Below are 24,220 nucleotides of genomic sequence, written 5' to 3'. Positions count from 1 at the left end.
AGACCTTGAGATTCCACTGTTTAGGGCTGAATCCCATCTCTGCCTCTCACCAAACTTGGCCACCTCAGGTGCTGGTGGGAGCAAAGCAGCCACAGGAGAGCACAGGCATCAACATGTCAGCTGAGGTGACTACTGGTGAACAATTTTCCTCCTTGAATCATTTTTTAGAGTAAGAATAGCCAGGAATGATTAGCAATAATTTGAACATGGAGAACCTAGAACAAGCCCATGATGACTGCCAGACCCTATGTAGACAAAGATTCTAACAGGAGAGAACTAAACAAGTAAAAAAAAAAAAAAACACGCATACCTGTTACTGAAGTAAAACTCAGTTATTATCTTTTGAATAAAAAGTAATATTTTATTTGCTTCTGGTAACTGCCAGAGCTATCTTGATGCCTCAGTGTCCAGTAAAATGCTGAGCTAGTGAGGTACGGACAGACTTCCCCAGTGGCATATGGGAAAAAGAAAAACCCAGACATGGATAATGAGAAAAAAATGTTATCACACTGTGTGCTTGGTCAGGCCTGCAATGTTTTTCAAAATAGTTTCATATCAAAACAACGCATGATCCCACAAACCACCCCCATGCCCCTTCTCTACCTAAAGAACAATTATTTAGGAACATACAGGCTTACAGAATATTACAGCTAGAAAAGATTCCGGTGATCATCCAGTTCAGTGGTTTCCAAGCTTTTCTTTTTTAATTCCACAGACCCTTTGTTAAAAGGATCCTTTATGGAAATTCAGTGTGTAGAACATTCAGACGCTAAGATTGAAGAGAACAGTGGAGTTGAAATCTCACCTGTCCCCGCCTATATTCTACCCCATCTGCCCCCCCAGCAAATGTCCATCAAACATCCCCAGGCTGCCCCTAAGGGGGCCTCATAGAGCCTTGGAGTGTCAGCTAAGACTCCTCACATCCATTCAACTGCTTCATATCGTAATCAAGGAAACTGAGGGGAAGAAACATACACACAGTGTCCAGATCCAATATTCGAGGAGGAGGGAAGGTGGAGGGAGCTGGAAATGTGGAGCCTGAGTCCCAGCCCCCAGTCTGCTGCTAACCACCTGAGTGTGCGCCTCTGTCACATTGCATCTCTGGGTTCCTACTTCCTCCACTATAGATTGAGAGAGTGTATTGAATACTCTTTATGAAAAGTTGCTTTCAGGTCCCCAATTCTGTGTCCCAACAATTTCAATCCCTAGAAAACTTCTCAGGAAGGTATGATCTGCCTTCCCATGACCACAATTACAGATGCTGCACGTGGAAATCACACTCTGAGGTCTCTGAAAGCCACACAGGAAGCAACAGCTGTTAGCAGATGCCTCTGCAAGAGTCAAAGACGATATTGTCCACACCTGCTGGACATACCACCATTGGGTGACGGTCACAGGGCACAGAAACACTTTGAAAGCTGAGTAATGGTGCCTCTCTGGAAAGGATACATCTCTGTTGAACTTGGGAGAAGGGCTCTCCACTTCCCAGTAGACCACTGCCTCTCTGCTGCATTCTCTTTCATAAAGTTCTAAGGAGAACAAAAGAAGTTACTGCATCTGGAAACCTATGTGGCTTCAATTAACAAGAAGCTTTGATATGATGATCTCATAGAGAATGATAAACCACTGACTTATAAGGCACAGAATTCTAGAAAAAGACAGATTCATTACCACTGAAAACTGGTTGCCCAGGGACAGTGTCTAGCAGATATAAAAACACAGTAAAAATAAAAGAACCCAACAAAAGTTGTTCATCATATAGCACAAACAACACTCTCAAGTAAACTGCAGTGAAATAAAATTAGGCATTAAAAAATAAATTTTCAGGTTTAAAAATCAGAGAAACCACCAGATGTCACTAGAGTACCAGTAGTTTTACTGTTGTGTCCTTATGCCCCTCTTTAGACTTCTCTATATATTACTATTGTTGTGTCCTTATGCCCCTCTTTAGACTTCTCTATATATTACTATTGTTGTGTCCTTATGCCCCTCTTTAGACTTCTCTATATATTACAGGTGTCCTGAGACTGAGCCACCCAGCCTAGTGTGTTCAGTTGGGAAAAAAATATTCCAGAGAAGGCAGTGTCCTTCCTAAACAGCTAGAAAGTGGCTTAACCGTGCTAACCCTAAGTTTCTTGCCTTTCTCCCATGTTACATTATATCACAGCTATAGGGACCACATCTCCTTAATATCCACCATCCTATTGAATGCAAATAACATTAGCTCTCAAAGGGTGATAGCAAAGAAATTCTAAGAAGTGCGCAGCCTCTGCCCCCCAAGCTGTGTGGGAAGCTTATAACTAACCATTTAGGGAAGGAGCCAAGCTAAGGCTGCTGAAGTAACCAAGAGAGTCCCTTAAGGAGATGCTGACTGTGGAAATGTGTTAATTAATTTAGCTTTTGAAAAAAAAGTCTATTAGAAGCAGACCACGGGGTAAAGAGCTTGCCAGCCCAGTGGTACAGGAGGCTGAAGATGCCCTTGAAAGGAAGGGAAGGAGTGGACATCTGTTGCTTTCTCCTGCTCAGCTTTGACTCTCCCCTTCTTGGACCAGCATCTCATTCTTCTCCAAGGCATCACCCTTAGCCTACTTCTCCACTATGTGGTTTATGCAGGACTGACTCAGCATTAATTTCAGGGCTGGGAAATTGAGCCAGACATGGCCACAGTGATTAGTTTAGGGAAGGCACTTGTAGACACTCTTGGCTTGCCACTCTAGCAAGTTTAGCCCAAAAAGTGGTTTAGTAAAGGCTCTCAGGTAGCTTGCAGAAGATCTAGGAGGACCAGAGTTAGGTGAGGACCTCAGGATGGCTCCAGAGAAGCCAAACTACTGCTGTCTCTGGACCGTACTCCATAGTGTGGACTGCTGATGCCAAGTACCACACATCAGAGGCTCTGCCAATGTCTGTAGCACACAACTGAACAATGTCTGCTAGAGAGATGGACAGAGAACTTGTGGCTTCTCCCTTGAAGAGCTGGCATCACAATTCCCTCTAGATAGGAAGGGTATTTGAAAACACTAAGTGACCCAAAACCATGATAAACGTCCCCAGGAAGTAAATATATTATCCATGTTGAGGCTATGAAAGCCAACCTTGGGACTCTGGCTGCATCAGTAGGAAAGTTCCTATTCCTCTGGGGTTATGTACATGGTTAGAATGTAAGCCTGCATGGCATCTCTGCTGTGACACAAGAATCTGCCTGAGAATGAGGTCAACACAGAAGAAAACAGAGTCAAGCTGGAAATGAAGTATTGGATGCAGCTGTCCTGGAAGCCAGACACCCATGGATTTTCAGTGTCATGAACCAAAAACACTTTTTCCTTTTCTTACACTGGCATTTGTTAGTGCTTGGTTACTTGCAACCAAGAGTCCCGACCACAGCAAGGGTCTGTCAGAGTTTCTGTGTCCCTGGACTAGCTGCTGCATACCTATCCCGCTGTGACTGGGATGGCAGAGGCCACTCCCCACTCTAAGTGGCAGGAAGAGTCCCTATCTAGTGCCTCTCATAACGCTCCATCACTTCTAGGGAAAATCTAAGAAGTGTAGCGAGGTGGCCAGCCTAGGCCCTTGGGGCTCTGGACCCTCCTCCCACTCTAGTTCCAGATTCTGCTACCCCAGCAACTCAACAGCACCAAACTGATCACAGTTTTTTGTTTCTTTTGTTTTTTATGTTTTTTTCTTTGCGGTATGCGGGCCTCTCACTGTTGTGGCCTCTCCCGTTGCTGAGCACAGGCTCCAGATGCGCAGGCTCAGTGGCCACGGCTTACAGGCCTAGCCACTACGCGGCATGTGGGATCATCCCAGACCGGGGCACGAACCCGTGTCCCCTGCATCAGCAGGCACTGCGCCACCAGGGAAGCCCCTGATCACAGTTTTTTAACATTCCATGTTGTTTCATGCCTTCCACACTTTAGTCATATTGTTCCCTGGGTCTGGAATGTCCTTATACCACTCACCCCCTCACCCTCTCACCTCCCCACATGTGTCAAGTCTGTAAAATTCTGATTCAACTTCTAAAGCAAAGTTTGGACACCACCTCCTCCAAGAAGACTTCCATGGCCACCCAGGTGCATGAGATGACAATGAACTTACAGTAAGAGCTAAGTAGCCCTCAGAGAAAACTGGCGAGTAAATCTAAGAATATGCGAGGAGCAAGTCACATTTCAGCCCAGAACTCCAGATATTTAAGCCAAAATTTAAAATGAAATGTAACACTGTAGAAATTAAGCCTATTGCTTTCTATTGGCTAGAGTAAATACCAATAGATTCTACTCTATAACTGATTTTAAAAATTGTAGGTGTCACTCACCTTTAACAAATTCGTCCCACTCTTTTCTATAGTTGAAGTCCATAGAGACATCTGCAAGTAGATCCGGTGGGAAATCATCCAGAACACCAAAGGCCTTATAATGTCCAGTTGGCTGTAAAAACAGAGCAGGCAGAAACAATCCATTGATTCCCAAGCTGAGATTACACAGCATATGAAGAAACAGCTGTTCACGCAGCACCACTATTGAGCGCCTCCTCTGTGGTTTTGGTGACACAATGGTGAAAAAACAGATGAGACTACTGCTCTCATGGGTCTTATATTTGGCCTTAGGCTTTGGTGGTGGTGACAGCACTAAATACTATCCAGGTAATTCAAGTAGGATAAAAGAGGGTTATGTGATAAATGGTGCCTGGGTTTGGAGGGCAGGGGTTCAATACTGTCAGGTGGTCGGGAATGGCCTCTATGAGGGATAATATGTATCAGAACAGTTTGGTCTAAATATTAGAAGGATCCAGCCATGGGAAGATGAGGAAAGCCCATTCCTTGTTGGGAGGGGGTCCTAAAGTAGATGGATGGCTTTACTCACAGAAAAGAAAGTCAGGGAGTCCAGAGAACTGTGTTGGGGGAGAGTGGTAGGGGCTGAGGTCAGAGAGGTAGTAGAGGCCATGCCCAAAGGGCTTTGTAAGCCAGGATAAAGATGTAAAAAATTTATTCTAACTGCTATGGAAAACCAATGAATGACTTTAAACAGGAGAATGACTTTTTTAAAGGTGATTCTTGCTGCTTTATAGAAAATAGATCATAAGGGAGCAAGGAGATGGGTTAGAAGACCAGGGCAATTGTGCAGATAAGATATGATGGTGATTGGACAGGGAGGTAACAACAGCGATGGGGAGAAGTCGGTGAGTTAGGGACACATTTTAGAAGTAATGTCAAAAGGAATGCTGACAGACTGGCGTGGGGAGACAGAAAGCGAAGAATTGAAGATAACTCTTGGAACCTTTCTTGAACAACCAGGTAGATGGGAGATCCATTTTTGGGATGTGTGGTAAGCAAGAGTTCTACCTTGGGCAAGTTGAGTCTCAGGTGCTTATTAAACATCCACGTGGGGGTGTCATCTAGGCAGCTAGCATTCAGGGTTCAGACTACTGTTTTAGATACACATGGGGCATAATGAAACCCAACACATCGTTTTACCAATTCCAAGACAGAAGTTTTCACCAGCTGCTTCTTTTTTCTGTAAACAACTTGTATACAAAAGAATGAAAGGAGGAAGAAACACCAGGTTCAAATCACACTAGTCTCTTTTACTCAGAAAAATATACTTTCTAGATTCCTAAGTACAAGAGATTTTCCCTTTTCATGTTAAGCCTTATTCTGTGAGGGTTCTGGGCTTGAGGTGGTGACACTACACACCTTACTCTCCATACAATGGCAGCTAACAATTCCTGACCCTCACCTTGCTTAAAGGCTCTACTGTTAAGACTAAAGCAATGGCTCTTAGATTAATTTCAGCACAAAAGCAAACAAAACCAACAACAGTGAAGCTTTTAGGTGTGCTCACACTGCCATGTGCTAACAGAATCTTATTGGCTAGACATGGGGCATCTTTCTAGAGATCCAGAGGCTTCAAGGGTCTCCTGACTCAGGTGGCATAACCCAGGGATAAGCATATCCCAGTTTAGGAATCTCAGATGTATATGAAAGTACCTGGCAGGAAATGGAAGGTAAAATTGAAACTGAACTCATAAAGATATTTCAGCTCTAAAAGTACGTGGCTTTATACCAAGGGTTTCCAACCAGCAAATGACGAGCTGGTAGGTGTGACCCCCTTACGTGCTGTGCCATGGATGCCCCATAGGAAGGGCAGGACTCCAGAGAAACAACTCCCTCCATTCCTGTCTCCTCCCCTCAAGCTCACAGATGGGGAGAGAGTGAGGGATTGTACACTCCACACATCTACACCCACACATATTTTAATGCCTTAGGAGAGAGACAATTAGCTTCTGTTCAGGAATAGCGGGTCCCCATTTTCTACACATACTGAGAAAAAGGGATAATTATGTATAAAGATAATGATCTCCCTAACTTCAAATGAGTTACTTTTGGTTACCTGGATGAATTAAGACAGTTTTCTGGACCTGGTTCCCATCCCTCTGAATATAGTTTCAGCCCTTAGTGACCTCAGTCCTGTAATATTGCAGAAAAGAAAAACAGTACTCTTTCTCTTCAATTATAGTGTTTATCTGCATTTACATCACTAACTACAAGACAGACTTGATGAATCACATCTCTCTAATCCTGTAAATGCACCTCGAGTGGGCACTGAATTTTCTTTGCTTCTCATAGAGGAGGTCATTTCCATTTCTCAGGGGCCAGGAAGCCTCCCCAGTCTATGATTGTGGAAGCTGTCCAACTCCCACACTCTGTGGCAAGTAACAGGCTCAGATGGTATGAAAAGTAAGCATTTTTCACTGAGGAGACTCACTCCAAATGACAGGTGTCAAAGATGCAGGTGCCACTGGGCTGTGTGTACCAAGACTGTATGAAGAAAGACAGCTGACTAAATCTGATTTAATATTTGAGGTCTCTCCAAAATCAGATGGCAGGTTTAATCCTGAAGGACTACAGAGAGCTAGGTAAGATAACACGGATAGCTAACGCTTATTGAGTGCTTACTAAATACCAGGCCCTGGGCAGAGTGCTTTACAGGGGTCATCCCACTTCATCTACCCAATGGTAATATGACATAGGGACCATTGGTAAACTCACTTTGAGGAATGAAGGATTTGGACATTCTGGATCTTTAGACATAACACCATACCAATACCTGGGTGAGCCGGGGACTGAACTGGGCCACATGGAGGATGGCTCTTGCCTGGTCTTTCACCCTGCCTTTAATATCAAAACCACCACCTAAGGGCAGGAGGAGAGCTCTAGCAGGCTCTCCAGTGGAAGACACAAGCTCACCACTCCCTGACACTATTTTGGGAGGCTATGTTACCCTTCATGGAAACTATGCAAATGAACATATTTTTGTAAGAAAGGGAGAATCCATGTGAATACCACTGTTTGAATTTTAGCCTGGGACTTTTAATTTTTTTTTCTTTTTTTTTTTAAATATCTTTATTGGAGTATAATTGCTTTACAATGGTGTGTTAGTTTCTGCTTTATAACAAAGTGAATCAGTTATACATATACATATATCCCCATATCTCTTCCCTCTTGCGTCTCCCTCCCTCCCAACCTCCCTATCCCACTCCTCTAAGTGGTCACAAAGCACCGAGCTCATCTCCCTGTGCTATGCAGCTGCTTCCCACTAGCTATCTATTTTACATTTGGTAGTGTATGTATCTCCATGCCACTGTTTCACTTTGTGCCACCTTACCTTCCCCCTCCCCGTGTCCTCAAGTCCATTCTCTAGTAGGTCTGCGTCTTGTCTTGCCCCTAGGTTCTTCATGACCATTTTTTGCTTTTAGTTTTTTAGAGTCCATATATATGTGTTAGCATACGGTATTTGTTTTTCTCTTTCTGACTTACTTCACTATGTATGACAGACTCTAGGTCCATCCACCTCACTACAAATAACTCAATTTCCCTTCTTTTTATGGCTGAGTAATATTCCATTGTATATATGTGCCACATCTTCTTTATCCAGTCATCCAATGATGGACAGTTAGGTTGCTACCATGTCCAGGCTATTGGAAATAGACCTGCAATGAATATTTTGGTACATGACTCTTTTTGAATTATGGTTTTCTCAGGGTATATGCCCAGTAGTGGGATTGCTGGGTCATATGGTAGTTCTATTTTTAGTTTTTATGGAACCTCCATACTGTTCTCCATAGTGGCTGTATCAATTTACATTCCCACCAACAGTGCAAGAGGGTTCCCTTTTCTCCACACCCTCTCCAGCATTTATTGTTTCTAGATTTTTTGATGATGGCCATTCTGACTGGTGTGAGATGATATCTCATTGTAGTTTTGATTTGCCTTTCTCTAATGATTAATGATGTTGAGCATTCTTTTTTATGTTTGTTGGCATTCTGTATATCTTCTCTGGAGAAATGTCTTTTTAGGTCTGCCCAGTTTTGAATTGGGTTGTTTGTTTTTTTGATATTGAGTCGCATGAGCTGCTTGTAAATTTTGGAGATTAATCCTTTGTCAGTTGCTTCATTTGCAAATAAAATCTCCCATTCGGAGGGTTGTCTTTTCATCTTGTTTATGGTTTCCTTTGCTGTGCAAAAGCTTTTAAGTTTCATTAGGTCCCATTTGTTTATTTCTGTTTTTATTTCCATTCTCTGGGAGGTGGGTCAAAAAGGATCTTGCTGTGATTTATGTCATAGAGTGTTCTGCCTATGTTTTCCTCTAAGAGTTTTATAGTGTCTGGCCTTATATTTATGTCTGTAATCCATTTTGAGTTTATTTTTGTGTATGGTGTTAGAGAGTGTTCTAATTTCATTCTTTTACATGTAGCTGTCCAGTTTTCCCAGCACCACTTATTGAAGAGTCTGTCTTTTCTCCACTGTATATTCCTGCCTTCTTTATCAAAGATAAGCTGAACATATGTGCATGGGTTTATCTCTGGGCTTTCTGTCCTGTTCCATTGATCTATATTTCTGTTTCTGTGGCAGTACCACAGTATCTTGATTACTGTAAATTTGTAGTATAGTCTGAAGTCAGGGAGCCTGATTCCTCCAGCTCCATTTTTCTTTCTCAAGATGGCTTTGGCATTTGGGGTCCTTTGTGTTTCCATACAAATTGTGAAATTTTTTGTTCTAGTTCTGTGAAAAATGTCAGTGGTAGTTTGGTAGGGAATGCATTGAATCAGTAGATTGCTTTGGGTAGTATAGTCATTTTCACACTGTTGATTCTTAAAATCCAAGGACATGGTATATCTCTCCATCTATTTGTATCATCTTTAATTTCTTTCATGAGTGTCTTATAGTTTTATGCATACAGGTCTTTTGTCTCCTTAGGTAGATTTTTTCCTAGATATTTTATTCTTTTTGCTGCAATGGTTACTGGGAGTGTTTTCTTAATTTCATTTCAGACTTTTCATCATTAGTGTATAGCAATGCAAGAGATTTCTGTGCATTAATTTTGAATCCTGCTACTTTACCAGATTCATTGATTAGCTCTAGTAGTTTTCTGGTAGCCTCTTTAGGATTCTCTATGTATAGTACCATGTCATCTGCAAACAGTGACAGCTTTACTCCTTCTTTTCCGATTTGTTTCCGATTTGTTTTCTTCTGTGATTGCTGTTGCTAAAACTTCCAAAACTATGTTAAATAATAGTGGTGAGAATGGGCAACCATGTCTTGTTCCTGATCTTAGGGGGAATGGTTTTAGTTTTTCACCATTGAGGACGATGTTGGCTGTGGGCTTGTTATATACGGCCTTTATACTGTTGCAGAAAGTTGCCTCTTTGCCTACTTTGTGGAGGGTTTTTACCATAAATTGGTGTTGAATTTTGTCGAAAGCTGTTTCTGCATCTATTGAGATTATCATGTTTTTTTCTCCTTCAATTTGTTAATATGGTGTATCACATTGATTGATTTGCATATATGGAAGAATCCTTGCATTCCTGGGATAAAGCCCACTTACTTGATCATGGTATATGATCCTTTTAATGTGTTGTTGGATTCTGTCTGCTAGTATTTTGCTGAGGATTTTTGCATCTATGTTCCGCAGTGATATTGGCCTGTAGTTTTCTTTCTTTGTGACATCTTTGCCTGGTTTTGGTATCAGGGTGACGGTGGCCTCTTCAAATGAGTTTTGGAGTGTTCCTCCCTTGGCTATATTTTGGAAGAGTTTGAGAAGGATAGGTGTTAGCGCTTCTCTAAATGTTTGATAGAATTCGCCTGTGAAGCCATCTGGTCCTGGGCTTTTGTTTGTTGGAAGATTTTTCATCACAGTTTCAATTTCAGTGCTTGAGATTTGGCTTTTCATATTTTCTATTTCTTCCTGGTTCAGTCTCGGAAGGTTGTGCTTTTCTAAGAATTTGTCCATTTCTTCCCAGCTGTCCATTTTTTTGGCATATAGTTGCTTGTAGTAATCTCTCATGATCCTTTGTATTTCTGCAGTTTCAATTGTTACTTCCCCTTTTTTATTTCTCATTCTATTGATTTGAGTCTTCTCCCTTTTTTTCTTGATGAGTCTGGCTAATGGTTTATCAATTTTATTTATCTTCTCAAAGAACCAGCTTTTAGTTTTATTGATCTTTGCTTTTGTTTTCTTTTTTTTTTCATGTATTTCTCATCTGATCTTTATGATTTCTTTGCTTCTGCTAACTTCGGGGTTTTTTGTTCTTCTTTCTCTAATTGCTTTAGGTGTAAGGTTAGGTTGTTTATTTGAGGTGTTTCTTGTTTCTTAAGGTAGGACTGTATTGCTATAAACTTCCCTCTTAGAACTGCTTTTGCTGCATCCCATAGGTTTTGGGTCATCGTGTTTCCATTGTCATTTGTTTCTAGGTATTTTTTGATTTCCTCTTTGATTTCTGCAGTGATCTCTTGGTTATTAAGTAGTGTATTGTTTAGCCTCCATGTGTTTGAATATTTTACATATTTCTTCCTGTAATTGATATTTAGTCTCATGGTGTTGTGGTCAGAAAAGGTACTTGATACGATTTCAATTTTCTTAAATTTACCAAGGCTTGATTTGTGACCCGGGATATGATCTATCATGGAGAATGTTCCATGATCACTTGAGAAGAATTTATATTCTTTTGTTTTTGGATGGAATGTCCTATAAAGATCAATTAAGCCCATCTTGTTTAATGTATCATTTAAAGCTTGTGTTTCCTTATTTATTTTCATTTTGGATGATCTGTACATTGGCGAAAGTGGGGTGTCAAAGTCCCCTACTATGATTGTGTTACTGTTGATTTCCCCTTTTATGGCTGTTAGTATTTGCCTCATGTACTGAGGCGACCCAATGGGTGCATAAATATTTACAATTGTTATATCTTCTTGGATTGATCCCTTCATCATTATGTAGTATCCTTCTTTGTCTCTTGTAATAGTCTCTGTATAAAAGTCTATTTTCTCTGATATGAGAATTGCTACTCCAGCTTTCTTTTGATTTCCACTTGCATGGAATATCTTTTTCCATCCCCTCACTTTCAGTCTGTATGTGTCCCTAGGTCTGAAGTGGGTCTCTTGTAGACAGCATATACACCGGTCTTGTTTTTGTATCCATTCAGCCAGTCTGTGTCTTTTGCTGGGAGCATTTAATCCATTTACATTTAAGGTAATTATCAATATGTATGTTCCTATTCCCATTTTCTTAATTGTTTGGGGTTTGTTATTGTAGGTCTTTTCCTTCTCTTGTGTTTATTGCCTAGAGAAGTTCCTTTAGCATTTGTTGTAAAGCTGGTTTGGTGGTTCTGAATTCTCTTAGCTTTTGCTTGTCTGTAAAGATTTTAATTTCTCTGTCAAATCTGAATGAGATCCTTGCTGGATAGAGTAATCTTGGTTGTAGGTTTTTCTCCTTCATCATTTTATGTATTTCCTGCCACTCCCTTCTGGGTTGCACAGTTTCTGCTTTAAGATCAGCTGTTAACCTTATGGGGATTCCCTTGTGAGTTATTTGTATTTCTTCCCTTGCTGCTTTTAATATTTTTTCTATGTATTTAATTTTTGATAGTTTGATTAATATGTGTCTTGGCGTGTTTCTCCTTAGATTCATCCTGTATGGGCCTCTGTGTGCTTCCTGGACTTGATTAACTATTTCCTTTCCCATCTTAGGGAAGTTTTCAATTATAATCTCTTCAAATATGTTCTCAGTCACTTTCTTTTTCTCTTCTTCTTCTGGGACCCCTATAATTCGAATGCTGGTGCATTTAATATTGTCCCAAAAGTCTCTGATACTGTCCTCAATTCTTTGCATTCGTTTTTCTTTATTCTGCTCTGCAGTAGTTATTTCCACTATTTTATCTTCCAGGTCACTTATCCATTTTTCTCCCTCAGTTATTCTGCTATTGATCCCTTCTAGATAAATTTTAATATCATTTATTGTGTTGTTCATCACTGTTTGTTTGCTCTTTAGTTCTTCCAGGTCCCTGTTAAACATTTCTTGTATTTTCTCCATTCTATTTCCAAGATTTTGGATCATCTTTAGTATCATTTTTCTAAATTCTTTTTTACATAGACCACCTATTTCCCCTTCATTTGTCAGGTCTGGTTGGTTTTTGCCTTGCTCTTTCATCTGTTGTGTGTTTCTCTGTCTTCTCATTTTGCTTGACTTACCGTGTTTGGGGTCTCCTTTTCAGAAGCTGTGGGTTCGTAGTGCCCGTTGTTTTTCGTGTCTGTCCCCAGTGGCTAAGGTTAGTTCAGTGGGTTGTGTAGGTTTCCTGGTTGAGGGGACTAGTGCCTGTGCTCTGGTGGATGAGGCTGGATCTTGTCTTTCTGGTGGGCTGGTTCACGTCTGGTGGTGTGTTTTGAGGTGTCTGTGGCCTTATTATGATTTTAGGCACCCTCTCTGGTAACAGATGAGGTTGTGCTCTTGTCTTGCTAGTTGTTTGGTATAGGGTGTCCAGCACTGTAGCTTGCTGGTCGCTGAGTAGAGCTGGGTCTTGGTGTTGAGATGGAGATCCCTGGGAGATTTTTGCCATTTGATATTATATGGAGCTGAGCTAGTGTCCTGAACTTGGCTCTCCACCTCAGAGGCACAGCCCTGATGCCTGGCTGGAGCCCCAAGAGCCTGTCATCCACACAGCTCAGAATAAAAGGGAGAAAAGAAAGAAAGAAAGAAGATGATAAAATAAAGTTATTAAAATTTAAAAAAAATTAATTTTTTTAAGTAATTAAAAAAAATAAAGAAGAGAGCAGCCAAACCAAAAAACAAATCCACCAATGATAACAAGTGCTTAAAACTATACAAAAAGAAAAACAAAAACGGACAGACAGAACCCTAGGACAAATGGCAAAAGCAAAGCTCTACAGACAACATCACACACAGAAGAATACACATACACACTCACAAAAAGAGAAAAAGGGAAAAAAAAATATATACGTATCATTGCTCCCAATGTTCACCTCATCAGTTTGGGATGATTTGTTGTCTATTCAGGTATTCCACAGATGCAGGGTACATCAGGTTGAATGTGGAGATTTAATTCGCTGCTCTTGAGGCTCATTGGAGAAATTTCCCTTTCTCTTCTGTGTTTGCACAGCTCCTGGGATTCAGCTTTGGATTTGGATCCGCCTCTCTGTATAGGTTGCCTGAGGGTGTCTGTTCTTCCCTCAGACAGGATGGGGTTATAGAAGCAGCTGATTCGGGGGCTCTGGCTCACTCAGGCCAGGGGGAGGGAGGGGTACAGGGTGTGGAGCAAGCCTGTGGTGACAGAGGCCAGCATGACGTTGCACCAGCCTGAGGTGCGCCGTGTGTTCTCCCGAGGAAGTTGTCCCTGGATCATGGGACCCAGGCAGTGGCGGGCTGCACAGGCTCATGGGAGGGGAGGTGTGGATAGTGACCTATGCTTGCACACAAGCTTCTTGGTGGCTGCAGCAGCAGCCTTTGCGTCTCATGCCAATATCAGGGGTCCACACTGATAGCCGCGGCTCGTGCCCATCTCTGGAGCTCATTTAAGCAGTGCTCTTAATCCCTTCTCCTTGTGCATCAGGAAACAAAGAGGCAAGAAAAAGTCTCTTGCCTCTTTGGCAGCTCCAGACTTTTTCCTGGACTCCCTCCCTGCTAGTTGTGGCACACTAGCTCCTTCAGGCTGTGTTCACGCAGACAACCCCAGTCCTAGCCCTGGGATCTCCGAAGCCGGATCCTCAGCCCCCAGCCCCCGCCAGCCCCAGGTGGGTGAGCAGACAAGCCTCGTGGGCTGATGAGTGCTGGCCGGCACTGATCCTCTGTGTGGGAATCTTCGCTTTGCCCTCCGCACCCCTGTTGCTGAAGTCTCCTCCATGGCTCCGAAGTTTCCCCCCTCTGCCCTCCACAGTCTCTGCCCGTGAAGGACCTTCCTACTGTGTGGAAAGCTTTCCTCCTTCACAGCTCCCTCCCACTGGTGCACGTCCCATCCCTATTCTTTTGTCTCTGTTTTTTCTTTTTTCTTTTGCCCTACCCAGGTACGTGGGGATTTTCTTGCCTTTTGGGGGGTCTCCGGTTTTCTGCCAGCATTCAGTAGGTGTTCTGTAGGAGTTATTCCACATGTAGATGTATTTCTGATGTATTGTGGGGAGAAAGGTGATCTCCATGTCTTACTCTTCTGCCATCTTGAAACTCCGTCCCTTTTAATGTGTTTTTAAGACACAAAAAATTTTACAGATATACATAGCTACCTTATCTTTCCTTTTAGTTTAGGAAACACACCATTCCATAGCTACCTTTGGATTTTCTGAATATACCCTAGTAAGAATAAAACTCCAGAATATTCGTTCATGTACCCATTCAAGCAGACTTTCAGGACCTATTGTGTGCATGTGTTTTGGTAAGCCCTGGTGGTGCCTGAAGAATAAGACAAAGTTCATGCCTTCCATAAGCTTTAAGACAATAAAATAGGCAATTTTTATGCTATGAAGATCTGAGTTCCTGACCTATACCATTTTTTTCCTCCCTGAAAAGCTTCTTTTAACATTTCTTCCAGAACAGGTCTGCTGCTGATGAATTCCCTCAGTTTTTATTTGTTTGAAAAAGTTTTTATTTCTTCTTCACTTTTGAAGAAGACATCTTTGGATATAGAATTCTAGGTCAGTGGTTTATCCTTTCAAAACATTTTGTATTTCACTCCACCCTATTTTTGCAGGGTGGTTTCTGATGCGATGTCTGCTGTAATTCTCATCTGTATTCCTCTGTGGTTAAAGCACTCCCCCATCCTTCCTGCTGCAGCTTCTTTCAAGATTTTCTTTTTCTCTTTGGTTTTCTGAGTTTGATTTATTTAAGATTTTTTTGGTATTTATCTTCTATACATGCTCAAGATTGGCAGATTTACTTTGAAGGGTGGTCTGGGCTAAAATGGTAAACCACATATGATTCAAACTAAAATATAGAGCCTCATCCGCCAGAGGGCAGAGAGCAGAAGCAAGGAGAACTACAATCCTGCAGCCTGTGGAACAAAAACCACATTCACAGAAAGTTAGACAAGACGAAAAGGCAGAGGGCTATGTACCAGATGAAGGAACAAGATAAAACCCCAGAAAAACAACTAAATGAAGTGGAGATAGGCAACCTTCCAGAAAAACAATTCAGAATAATGATAGTGAAGATGATCCAGGACCTCAGAAAAAGAATGGAGGCAAAGATCGAGAAGATGCAAGAAATGTTTAACAAAGACCTAGAAGAATTAAAGAACAAACAAACAAAGATGAACAATACAATAACTGAAATGAAAACTACACTAGAAGGAATCAATAGCAGAATAACTGAGGCAGAAAAATGGATAAGTGACCTGGAAGACAGAATGGTGGAATTCACTGCTGCAGAACAGAGTAAAGAAAAAAGAATGAAGAGAAATGAAGACAGCCTAAGAGAACTCTGGGACAACATTACACAACAACATTCACATTATATGGGTCCCAGAAGGAGAAGAGAGAGAGAAAGGACCTGAGAAAATATTTGAAGAGATTATAGTCGAAAACTTCCCTAACATGTGAAAGGAAATAGCCACCCAAGTCCAGGAAGTGCAGCGAGTCCCATACAGGATAAACCCAAGGAGAAACACGCTGAGACACATAGTAATCAAATTGGCAACAATTAAAGACAAAGAAAAATTATTGAAAGCAGCAAGGGAAAAATGACAAATAGCATACAAGGGAACTCCCATAAGGTTAACAGCTGATTTCTCAGCAGAAACTCTACAAGCCAGAAGGGAGTGGCATAATATACTTAAAGTGATGAAAGGGAAGAGCCTACAACCAAGACTACTCTACCTGGCAAGGATCTCATGCAGATTCGATGGAGAAATCAAAAGCTTTACAGACAAGCAAAAACTAAGAGAACAAAGGTCTACAACAAAGGCTAAAGGAACTTCTCTAAGTGGGAATCACAAGAGAAGAAAAGGACCTACAAAAACAAACCCAGGGGCTTCCCTGGTGGCACAGTGGTTGAAAATCTGCCTGCTAATGCTGGGGACATGGGTATGAGCCCTGGTCTGGGAGGATTCCACATGCTGTGGAGCAACTAGGCCCGTGAGCCACAATTACTGAGCCTGCACGTCTGGAGCCTGTGCAGACGTGCAGGCTCAGCAGGCTCTCTCTCAACAAGAGAGGCCACAATAGTGAGAGGCCCATGCACAGCAATGAAGAGTGGCCCCTCCTTGTCACAACGAGAGAAAGCCCTTGCACAGAAACAAAGACCCAACATAGCAAAAATTAGTTAATTAATTAATAAAACTCCTAACCCCAACATCTTCTTTAAAACAAACAAACAAAAAACCCAAAACAATTAAGAAAATGGTCATAGGAACATACATATTGATACTTACCTTAAATGTGAATGGATAAAATGCTCCAACCAAAAGACACAGGCTTGCTGAATGGATACAAAAACAAGACCCATCTATATGCTGTCTACAAGAGACCCACGTCAGACCTAGGGACACATAGTGAGGGGATAGAAAAAGATATTCCATGCAAATGGAAATCGAAAGAAAGCTGGAGTAGCAATTCTCATATCAGATAAAATAGGCTTTAAATAAAGAATGTTACAAGAGACAAGGAAGGAGAGTATATAATGATCAAGGCCTCAATCCAAGAAGAAGATATAACAATTATAAATATATATGCACCCAACATAGGAGCACCTCAATGCATAAGGCAACTGCTAACAGCTATAAAGGAGGAAATTGACAGTAACACAGTAATAGTGGGGGACTTTAACAGCTCACTTACACCAATGGACAGATCATCCAAAATGAAAATAAATAAGGAAACAGAAGCTTTAAATGACACAATAGACCAGATAGATTTAATTGATATTTATAGGACAATCCATCAAAAATCAGCAGATTACACTTTCTTCTCAAGTGTGCACAGAACATTCTCTAGGATAGATAACATCTTGGGTCAAAAGTAAAGCCTCAGTAAATTTAAGAATGTTGAAATCATATCAAGCATCTTTTCTGACAGCAACACTATGAGATGAGAAATCAATTACAGGGGAAAAAACATAAAAAACACAAACATATGGAGGCTAAACAATATGTTACTAAATAACCAATAGATCATTGGAGAAATCAAAGAGGAAATCAAAAGATACCTAGAGACAAATAACAATGATAACACAACAATCCAAAAACTATGGGATGCAGCAAAAGCAGTTCTAAGAGGGAAGTTTATAGCTATACAAACCTACCTCTAGAAACAACAAAAATCTAATAAACAATCTAACCTTACACCTAAAGGATCTTGAGAAAGAACAAACAAAGCCCAAAGTTAGCAGAAGGAAAGAAATCATGAAGATCAGAGCAGAAATAAATGAAAAAGAAACAAAGAAAACAATAGTAAAGATCAATAAAACTAAAAGCTGGTTCTTTGAGAAGATAAACAAAATTGATAAACCATTAGCCAGACTCATCAAGAAAAAGAGGGAGAAGACTCAAATCAATAAAATTAGAAATGAAAAAGGAGAAGTTACAACTGACACCACAGAAATACAAAGCATCCTAAGAGACTACTACAAGCAACTCTATGCCAATAAAATGGACAACCTGGAAGAAATGGACAAATTCTTAGAAAGTTATAACCTTCCAAGACTGAACCAGGAAGAAATAGAAAATATGAACAGACCAATCACAAGTAATGAAATTGAAACTCTGACTAAAAATCTTCCAACAAACAAAATTCCAGGACCAGATGGATTCACAGGTGAATTCTATCAAACATTTAGAGAAGGGCTAACATCCATCCTTCTCAAACTCTTCCAAAAAATTGCAGAGGAAGAAACACTCCCAAACTCATTCTATGAGGCCACCATCACTCTGATACCAAAGCCAGAAAAGGATATTACAAAAAAATAAAATTACAGACCAATATCACTGATGAATATACATGCAAAAATCCTTAACAAAATACTAGCCAACAGAATCCAACAACATATTAAAAGGGTCATACAACATGACGAAGTGGTATTTATCCCAGGGATGTAAGGATTCTTCAATATATGCAAATCAATCAATGTGATACACCATATTAAAAAATTGAATAAAAACCATATGATCATCTCAATAGATGCAGAAAAAGCTTTTGACAAAATGCAGCACCCATTTATGATAAAAACTCTCCAGAAAGTGGGCATAGAGCAATCCTACCTCAACATAATAAAGGCCATATATGACAAACCCACAGCAAACATCATTCTCAATGGTGAAAAACTGAAAGCATTTCCTCTAAGATCAGGAACAAGACAAGGATGTCCACTCTCACTACTATTATTCAACATAGTTTTGGAAGTCCTAGCCACGGCAATCAGAGAAGAAAAAGAAATAAAAGGAATACAAATCAGAAAAGAAGAAGTAAAACTGTCACTGTTTGCAGATGACATGATACTATACATAGAGAATCCTAAAGATGCCACCAGAAAACTACTAGAGCTAATCAATTAATTTGGTAAAGTTTCAGGATAGAAATTTAATGCACAGAAATCTCTTGCATTACTATACACTAATGATGAAAAATCTGAAAGAGAAATTAAGGAAACACTCCAATTTACCATTGCAACAAAAAGAATAAAATACCTAGGAATAAATCTACCTAGGAAGAAAAAAGACTTGTATGCAGAAAACTATAAGACACTGATGAAAGAAATTAAAGATGATACCAACAGATGGAGAGATATACCATGTTCTTGGATTGGAAGAATCAATATTGTGAAAATGACTATACTACCCCAAGCAATCTACAAATTCAATGCAACCCCTATCAAATTACCAATGGCATTTTTCAAAGAACTAGACAAAAAATGTTTACAATTTGTATGGAAACACAAAACACCCTGAATAGCCAAAGCAATCTTGAGAAAGAAAAATGGAGCTGGGGGAATCAGGCTCCTTGACTTCAGACTATATTACAAAGCTACAGTAATCAAGAGAGTATGGTACTGGCACAAAAACAGAAATATAAATCAATGGAACAGGATAGAAAGCCTAGAGATAAACCCATGCACCTATGGACACCTAGTCTATGACAAAGGGGGCAAGAATATACAATGGAGAAAAGACAGCCTCTTCAATAAGTGGTGCTGGGAAAACTGGACAACTACATATAAAAGAATGAAATTAGAACATTCTTTAACACCATACACAAAAATAAACTCAAAATGGATTAAATACCTAAATGTAAGGCCAGGCACTATAAAACTCTTAGAGGAAAACATAGGCAGAACACTCTATGTTTTTTGTTTTTTGTTTTTTTTCTCAGTACGCGGGCCTCTCACTGCTGTTGTGGCCTCTCCCATTGTGGAGCACAGGCTCCGGATGCGCAAGCTCAGCAGCCATAGCGCATGGGCCCAGCTGCTCTGCGGCATGTGGGATCTTCCCAGACCGGGGCATGTGGGATCTTCCCAGACCCTTGTCTCCTGCATTGGCAGGCAGATTCTCAACCACTGTGCCACCAGAGAAGCCCAGGCAGAACACTCTTTGACATAAATCACAGCAAGATCCTTTTTGACCCACCTCCTAGAGTAATGAAAATAAAAACAAAATTAAACAAATGGGACCTAATTAAACTTATAAGCTTTTGCAGAGCAAAGGAAACCATAAACAAGACAAAAAGACAACCTTCAGAATTGGAGACTATATTTGCAAATGAAGCAACTGACAAAGGATTAATCTCCAAAATATACAAACAGCTCATGCAGCTCATAACAACAAAAACAAAACAACCCAGTTAAAAAATGGGCAGAAGACCTAAATAGACATTTCTCCAAAGAAGACATACAGATGGCCAACAAACACATGAAAAGATGCTCAACATCACTAATTATTAGAGAAATGTAAATCAAAACTACAGTGAGGTATCACCTCACACGGGTCAGAATGGCCATCATCAAAAAAATCTACAAACAATAAATGCTAGAGGGGGTGTGGATAAAAGGGAACCCTCATGCACTGTTGCTGGGAATGTAAATTGATATAGCTACTATGGAGAACAGTATGGAGGTTCCTTAGAAAACTAAAAATAGAACTACCATATGACCCAGCAATCCCATTACTGGGCATATACCCAGAGAACACTACAGTTCAGAAAGACACATGCACCCCAATGTTCATTGCAACACTACTTACAATCTAGGGCATGGAAGCATCCTAACAGTCCATCAGCCGAGGAATGGATAAAGAAGATGTGGTCATATATAGAATGAAATATTACTCAGCCATAAAAAGGAAAGAAATTGGTCATTTGTAGAGACGTGGATGGACCTAGAGAGTGTCACACAGAGTGAAGTAAGTCAGAAAGAGAAAAACAAATATCATATATTAACACATATATGTGAAATCTAGAAAAACTGTATAGATGATCTTATCTGCAAAGCAGAAGTAGAGACACAGATGTAGAGAACAAATGTATGGATACCAATGGGGAAGGGGGTGGGTGGAAGGAATTGGGAGATTGGGATTGACATATATATACTCTTGATACTATGTATAAAAGAGATAACTAACAAGAACCTACTGTATAACAGGGAGCTCTACTCGATGTTCTGTGGTGACCTGAATGGGAAGGAAATCCAAGAATAGGGGACATATGTATACGTATAGCTGATTCACTTTGCTGTACAGTAGAAACTAACACAACATTGTAAAGCAACTATACTCCAATAAAAGTTAATTAAAAATAATAAAATTCTGTGATTTAATAGAAAAAGAGAAAGGGAAAAAGTATCAAAATGTGTATATCAAAAGTAGCCATTTGTCCAAGAACAAGATTCAGAAATATTTGGTTCTACTAAAATGAAGCCACAATCTTTTTATTGTAAAATAGAATTTATTTGTTACATTGCAAACTCTTTCAAGTGCCTCTACACTTATTTCAGTCTTTTCAAAACATGTGATAGTAAGGAAAAGATTGCAATGAAAAACCTGACCTGGAGATTGCCAGAGGGGCCAGGCTTTTCTGGTCTGACCTCCAGTCAGGGACCTGGAGACCCAAGGCCACATGCACATGCGTAGGTAAAATGAGCAGGGAAGTGGGTGGAAGAGAAAGAAGAGGTGCATAATGGCAACAACATACATGGTGGATGAAATCATACTGGCCCATAAGATAGAAAAGGGCAGAGGGCTTTAAGGGAGATAAGTGCAGGTCTAGGCAGTGTGGGACAAGCTGAATTCACTTTTGATGCAGAGTGGTATTCAGATGACAAGATTTATTAACTAGAGATGAGAGGAAATTTTCTTCAAGGAGAAAAAGGATGGGAGTCAACCTGGAAAGAAGATGAGGCTCTAGCAAAATGAGTCTGGCAGCAAATAATGCTCAATATGCTAGAATCCAGTAAAGGTTCCAGGAAAGGGCTTGTACCCTGACCCAGCAGGGCCTCTTGACATTTAATACAGATGGAGATCAAAGTGGGCAGTCCTAGCTCGTCCTAGCTACTGAGGCTCAAGGTCAACACCTATGGTAATCGTCTGGCCTCCAACTTACGGACGTTCTCTCTGAAGACTTGTAGCTTATATCAAAGTACCATGACTGCCCTCATGCCCAGAACAGGTGGAAATAAGACATATCTTATAATAAGGTTGGTAGCAATATGAACTATTCTGAATACCACTCACATCCTCCCCAAAGGAGGAAGGTGGGCCCTGCTACATAACAATACACAATGGAAACAATATACAAAACAAAGCCAGTCACTTGGTCTCAGCTCAGGCAGTGGACGTTGTGGATAAAAGGCACAAAAGCAAAAGAGCAAAAAGCCTGTGGGGGGGAAGTGGGGGGGAGCGATTGGTGTGACTGGAGGACGGGAGGGGTATGGATGAGTCATGGGAGGTAAAGCTGGACCAGCCTAGCTCCGCATGCATAGCCCACAGGCCAGCACTTGCTCTCTTTCAAAGAGTCAATGCAGGAACGTATTTGTGGCACAGGTCTGGACCTAGACAGCTGAGTTCCAATCCCAGTTTGAGTCTTCAGCAATCAACTTAACCTTTCTACATACCCATTTCCAAAATGGTAAAAAGGTGATAATCATAGTACCTTACATATGCACACACAGGACCTTACAACATGATACATAGTACCTTACAATATAGGGCTGATGTGAGGATTGAGTAACTCAGTGTGTGCAAAGCACTTAGACCGTGCCCGGAGCCTAAGAAAGCATGCAATGCATGTTAGCTATTACAGTAGCTATTATTATTTTTAATTCTGCAATCAACAGTGCCACTGGAAGGGGCGTGATAAGATCACAACCTTTCAGGTTCTTGACTGGGCTGTAAACATATAGGATGGAAGGGATCAGAGAGGTGGAAGGCCAAGAAGCTAGTTAAGAAGTCACAGTAATTCTAGGTGAGAGGTGCCACCCAACGTGGCAAAGGGAAAGGGAAAAAAAAGGAAGGTAAACAGGCCAGACATCAGATACATCTGAGCATAAAATGACACTTGGCAAATGCCTGGGCATGGCTGATGCGGAAAACGAATGGTCAGAAGATAATGGTCAGAAAATATGTCTCTTTCTGCACCAGGGTAGCTGCTGGTGGACAGTTGGAAATTAATTCTGCCTGTTCTTTACTGAGTTTCGTGTTCATCCTGCTGTACCCAATGACCCTGGTACTCACAGACATTCAGAGCTTCTCCCTTCTCTAACACTCTGATCCTCTGCCAGGAAACCTCAACTTCACTTACCTTGTCTAAAGGTGACTTTTAAGCTACTTGCCATACAGCTACCCGCAAACAGAGCAACTGATGACTGGCCATCATTCCACCTGGCTCCAAAAGCCTCCAGGCAGGCCCCCAACTCCATTCCTCCTACCCTTTTAATCTTTCTCCCGGGAGGCTTCAGACAAGTTATTAAGTCCAATTTACAAGGAAGTGGGGAGCATCCAAACGGAGCAAGTCAGTAAAATGACTAGAGATGACAGTAGGTCCCTTCTCAGCAACACTCCTGTCCCCACACGTATCACCCTGCACATCCACTCTCTGAAAAGTCCAGTCTTTTTTCTACCTGTATTCAATCCTAAAATACTTCCCACCACACAGACACCACTGGCATCCACCCGGGAGCGGGGCTCCACGTCCCTTTCAGGCAAGTGCATGGAGCTAAGAATCAGCAGACCCACCTTTTAACTCTATCAGTAAGTTGTAACAAACGACTTGCCCTGTCGGGCCTCAGACCTGAGCCTAAATTCTGATGACCTCTCCACTCCCTGAGACCCGAAAAGGGTAAAGCCAGCTGGAGGCACCTCCAGCTCTCACTCCTCCAAGCTCCAGAAGACCCGCGGGATCCGGACCGGGCTGCAGCCCTACACTCCCCGCGGGCAGGGCCCCTTCCCCTCCCGCACGCTGCTGCCTCACGCGGTTTTAGCCCACCAACCACTACTTGGTTCAGCTGCCAATAGATGCTGACGCCCCTGCTCCTCATCAGCAGCTCCCAGCGGGCCCCGCCTACCCCGGGCGACTGGAGCTCCGCGCAGAGATTCCTGAACTGCTCCTCGGAGAAGCAGCAGGCAGCAGAGGCCATCCTTCATTTGCCACAGCAACTGTGCCTGCAGGGGAGGCCGGGGACAGGCTTGGTGTGTGTTAGAGATGTGGGCGAGAGGGTGATACGGCGTGATTGGCAGAAACACAAAGAGAGACAGGGTAGAAGGCGGGACTTAGCGGGGAGAAGGAGCTAGTGTGAGGAGGCAGCGAGGGGTGGGTCTAGAGAAGTGGACTGGGCTGAGCAAGAGATGAGCGAGGACGGAGAAGAAGTAAAACCAGAGGAACAGGGAGCTTGATCTGGGGAAAGATGGAGGTGCTAGAAATGGGGAGGCTTCTACAAAGAAGGGAAAAGGAAGACACCAATGTCATCTCAAAA

The 24,220-nt window shown here is 41.5% G+C and overlaps 2 protein-coding genes across 2 annotated transcripts in view; both read right to left on the bottom strand.

Annotated features, from left to right (window-relative positions):
* PCTP (phosphatidylcholine transfer protein) overlaps window positions 1–24,220 on the bottom strand; it is a 227,894-nt gene that overhangs the window by 102,075 nt on the left and 101,599 nt on the right. The window lies entirely within an intron of this gene.
* On the bottom strand, window positions 842–23,911 carry LOC307178023 (uncharacterized protein). The gene is made up of 3 exons (XM_079905624.1): window positions 23,813–23,911; window positions 4,310–4,421; window positions 842–1,529 (listed from the first exon to the last, which is right to left on the bottom strand). Exons 1-3 carry the CDS (start codon window positions 23,882–23,884, stop codon window positions 1,153–1,155), a joined length of 561 nt encoding a protein of 186 aa, XP_079761750.1. The 5' UTR covers window positions 23,885–23,911; the 3' UTR covers window positions 842–1,152.

Source organism: Stenella coeruleoalba (assembly GCF_951394435.1).
Source record: "Stenella coeruleoalba genome assembly, chromosome: 19".
Classification (NCBI taxonomy): Eukaryota; Metazoa; Chordata; class Mammalia; order Artiodactyla; family Delphinidae; genus Stenella; species Stenella coeruleoalba.
This window is presented reverse-complemented; position numbering and strand designations above follow the sequence as displayed.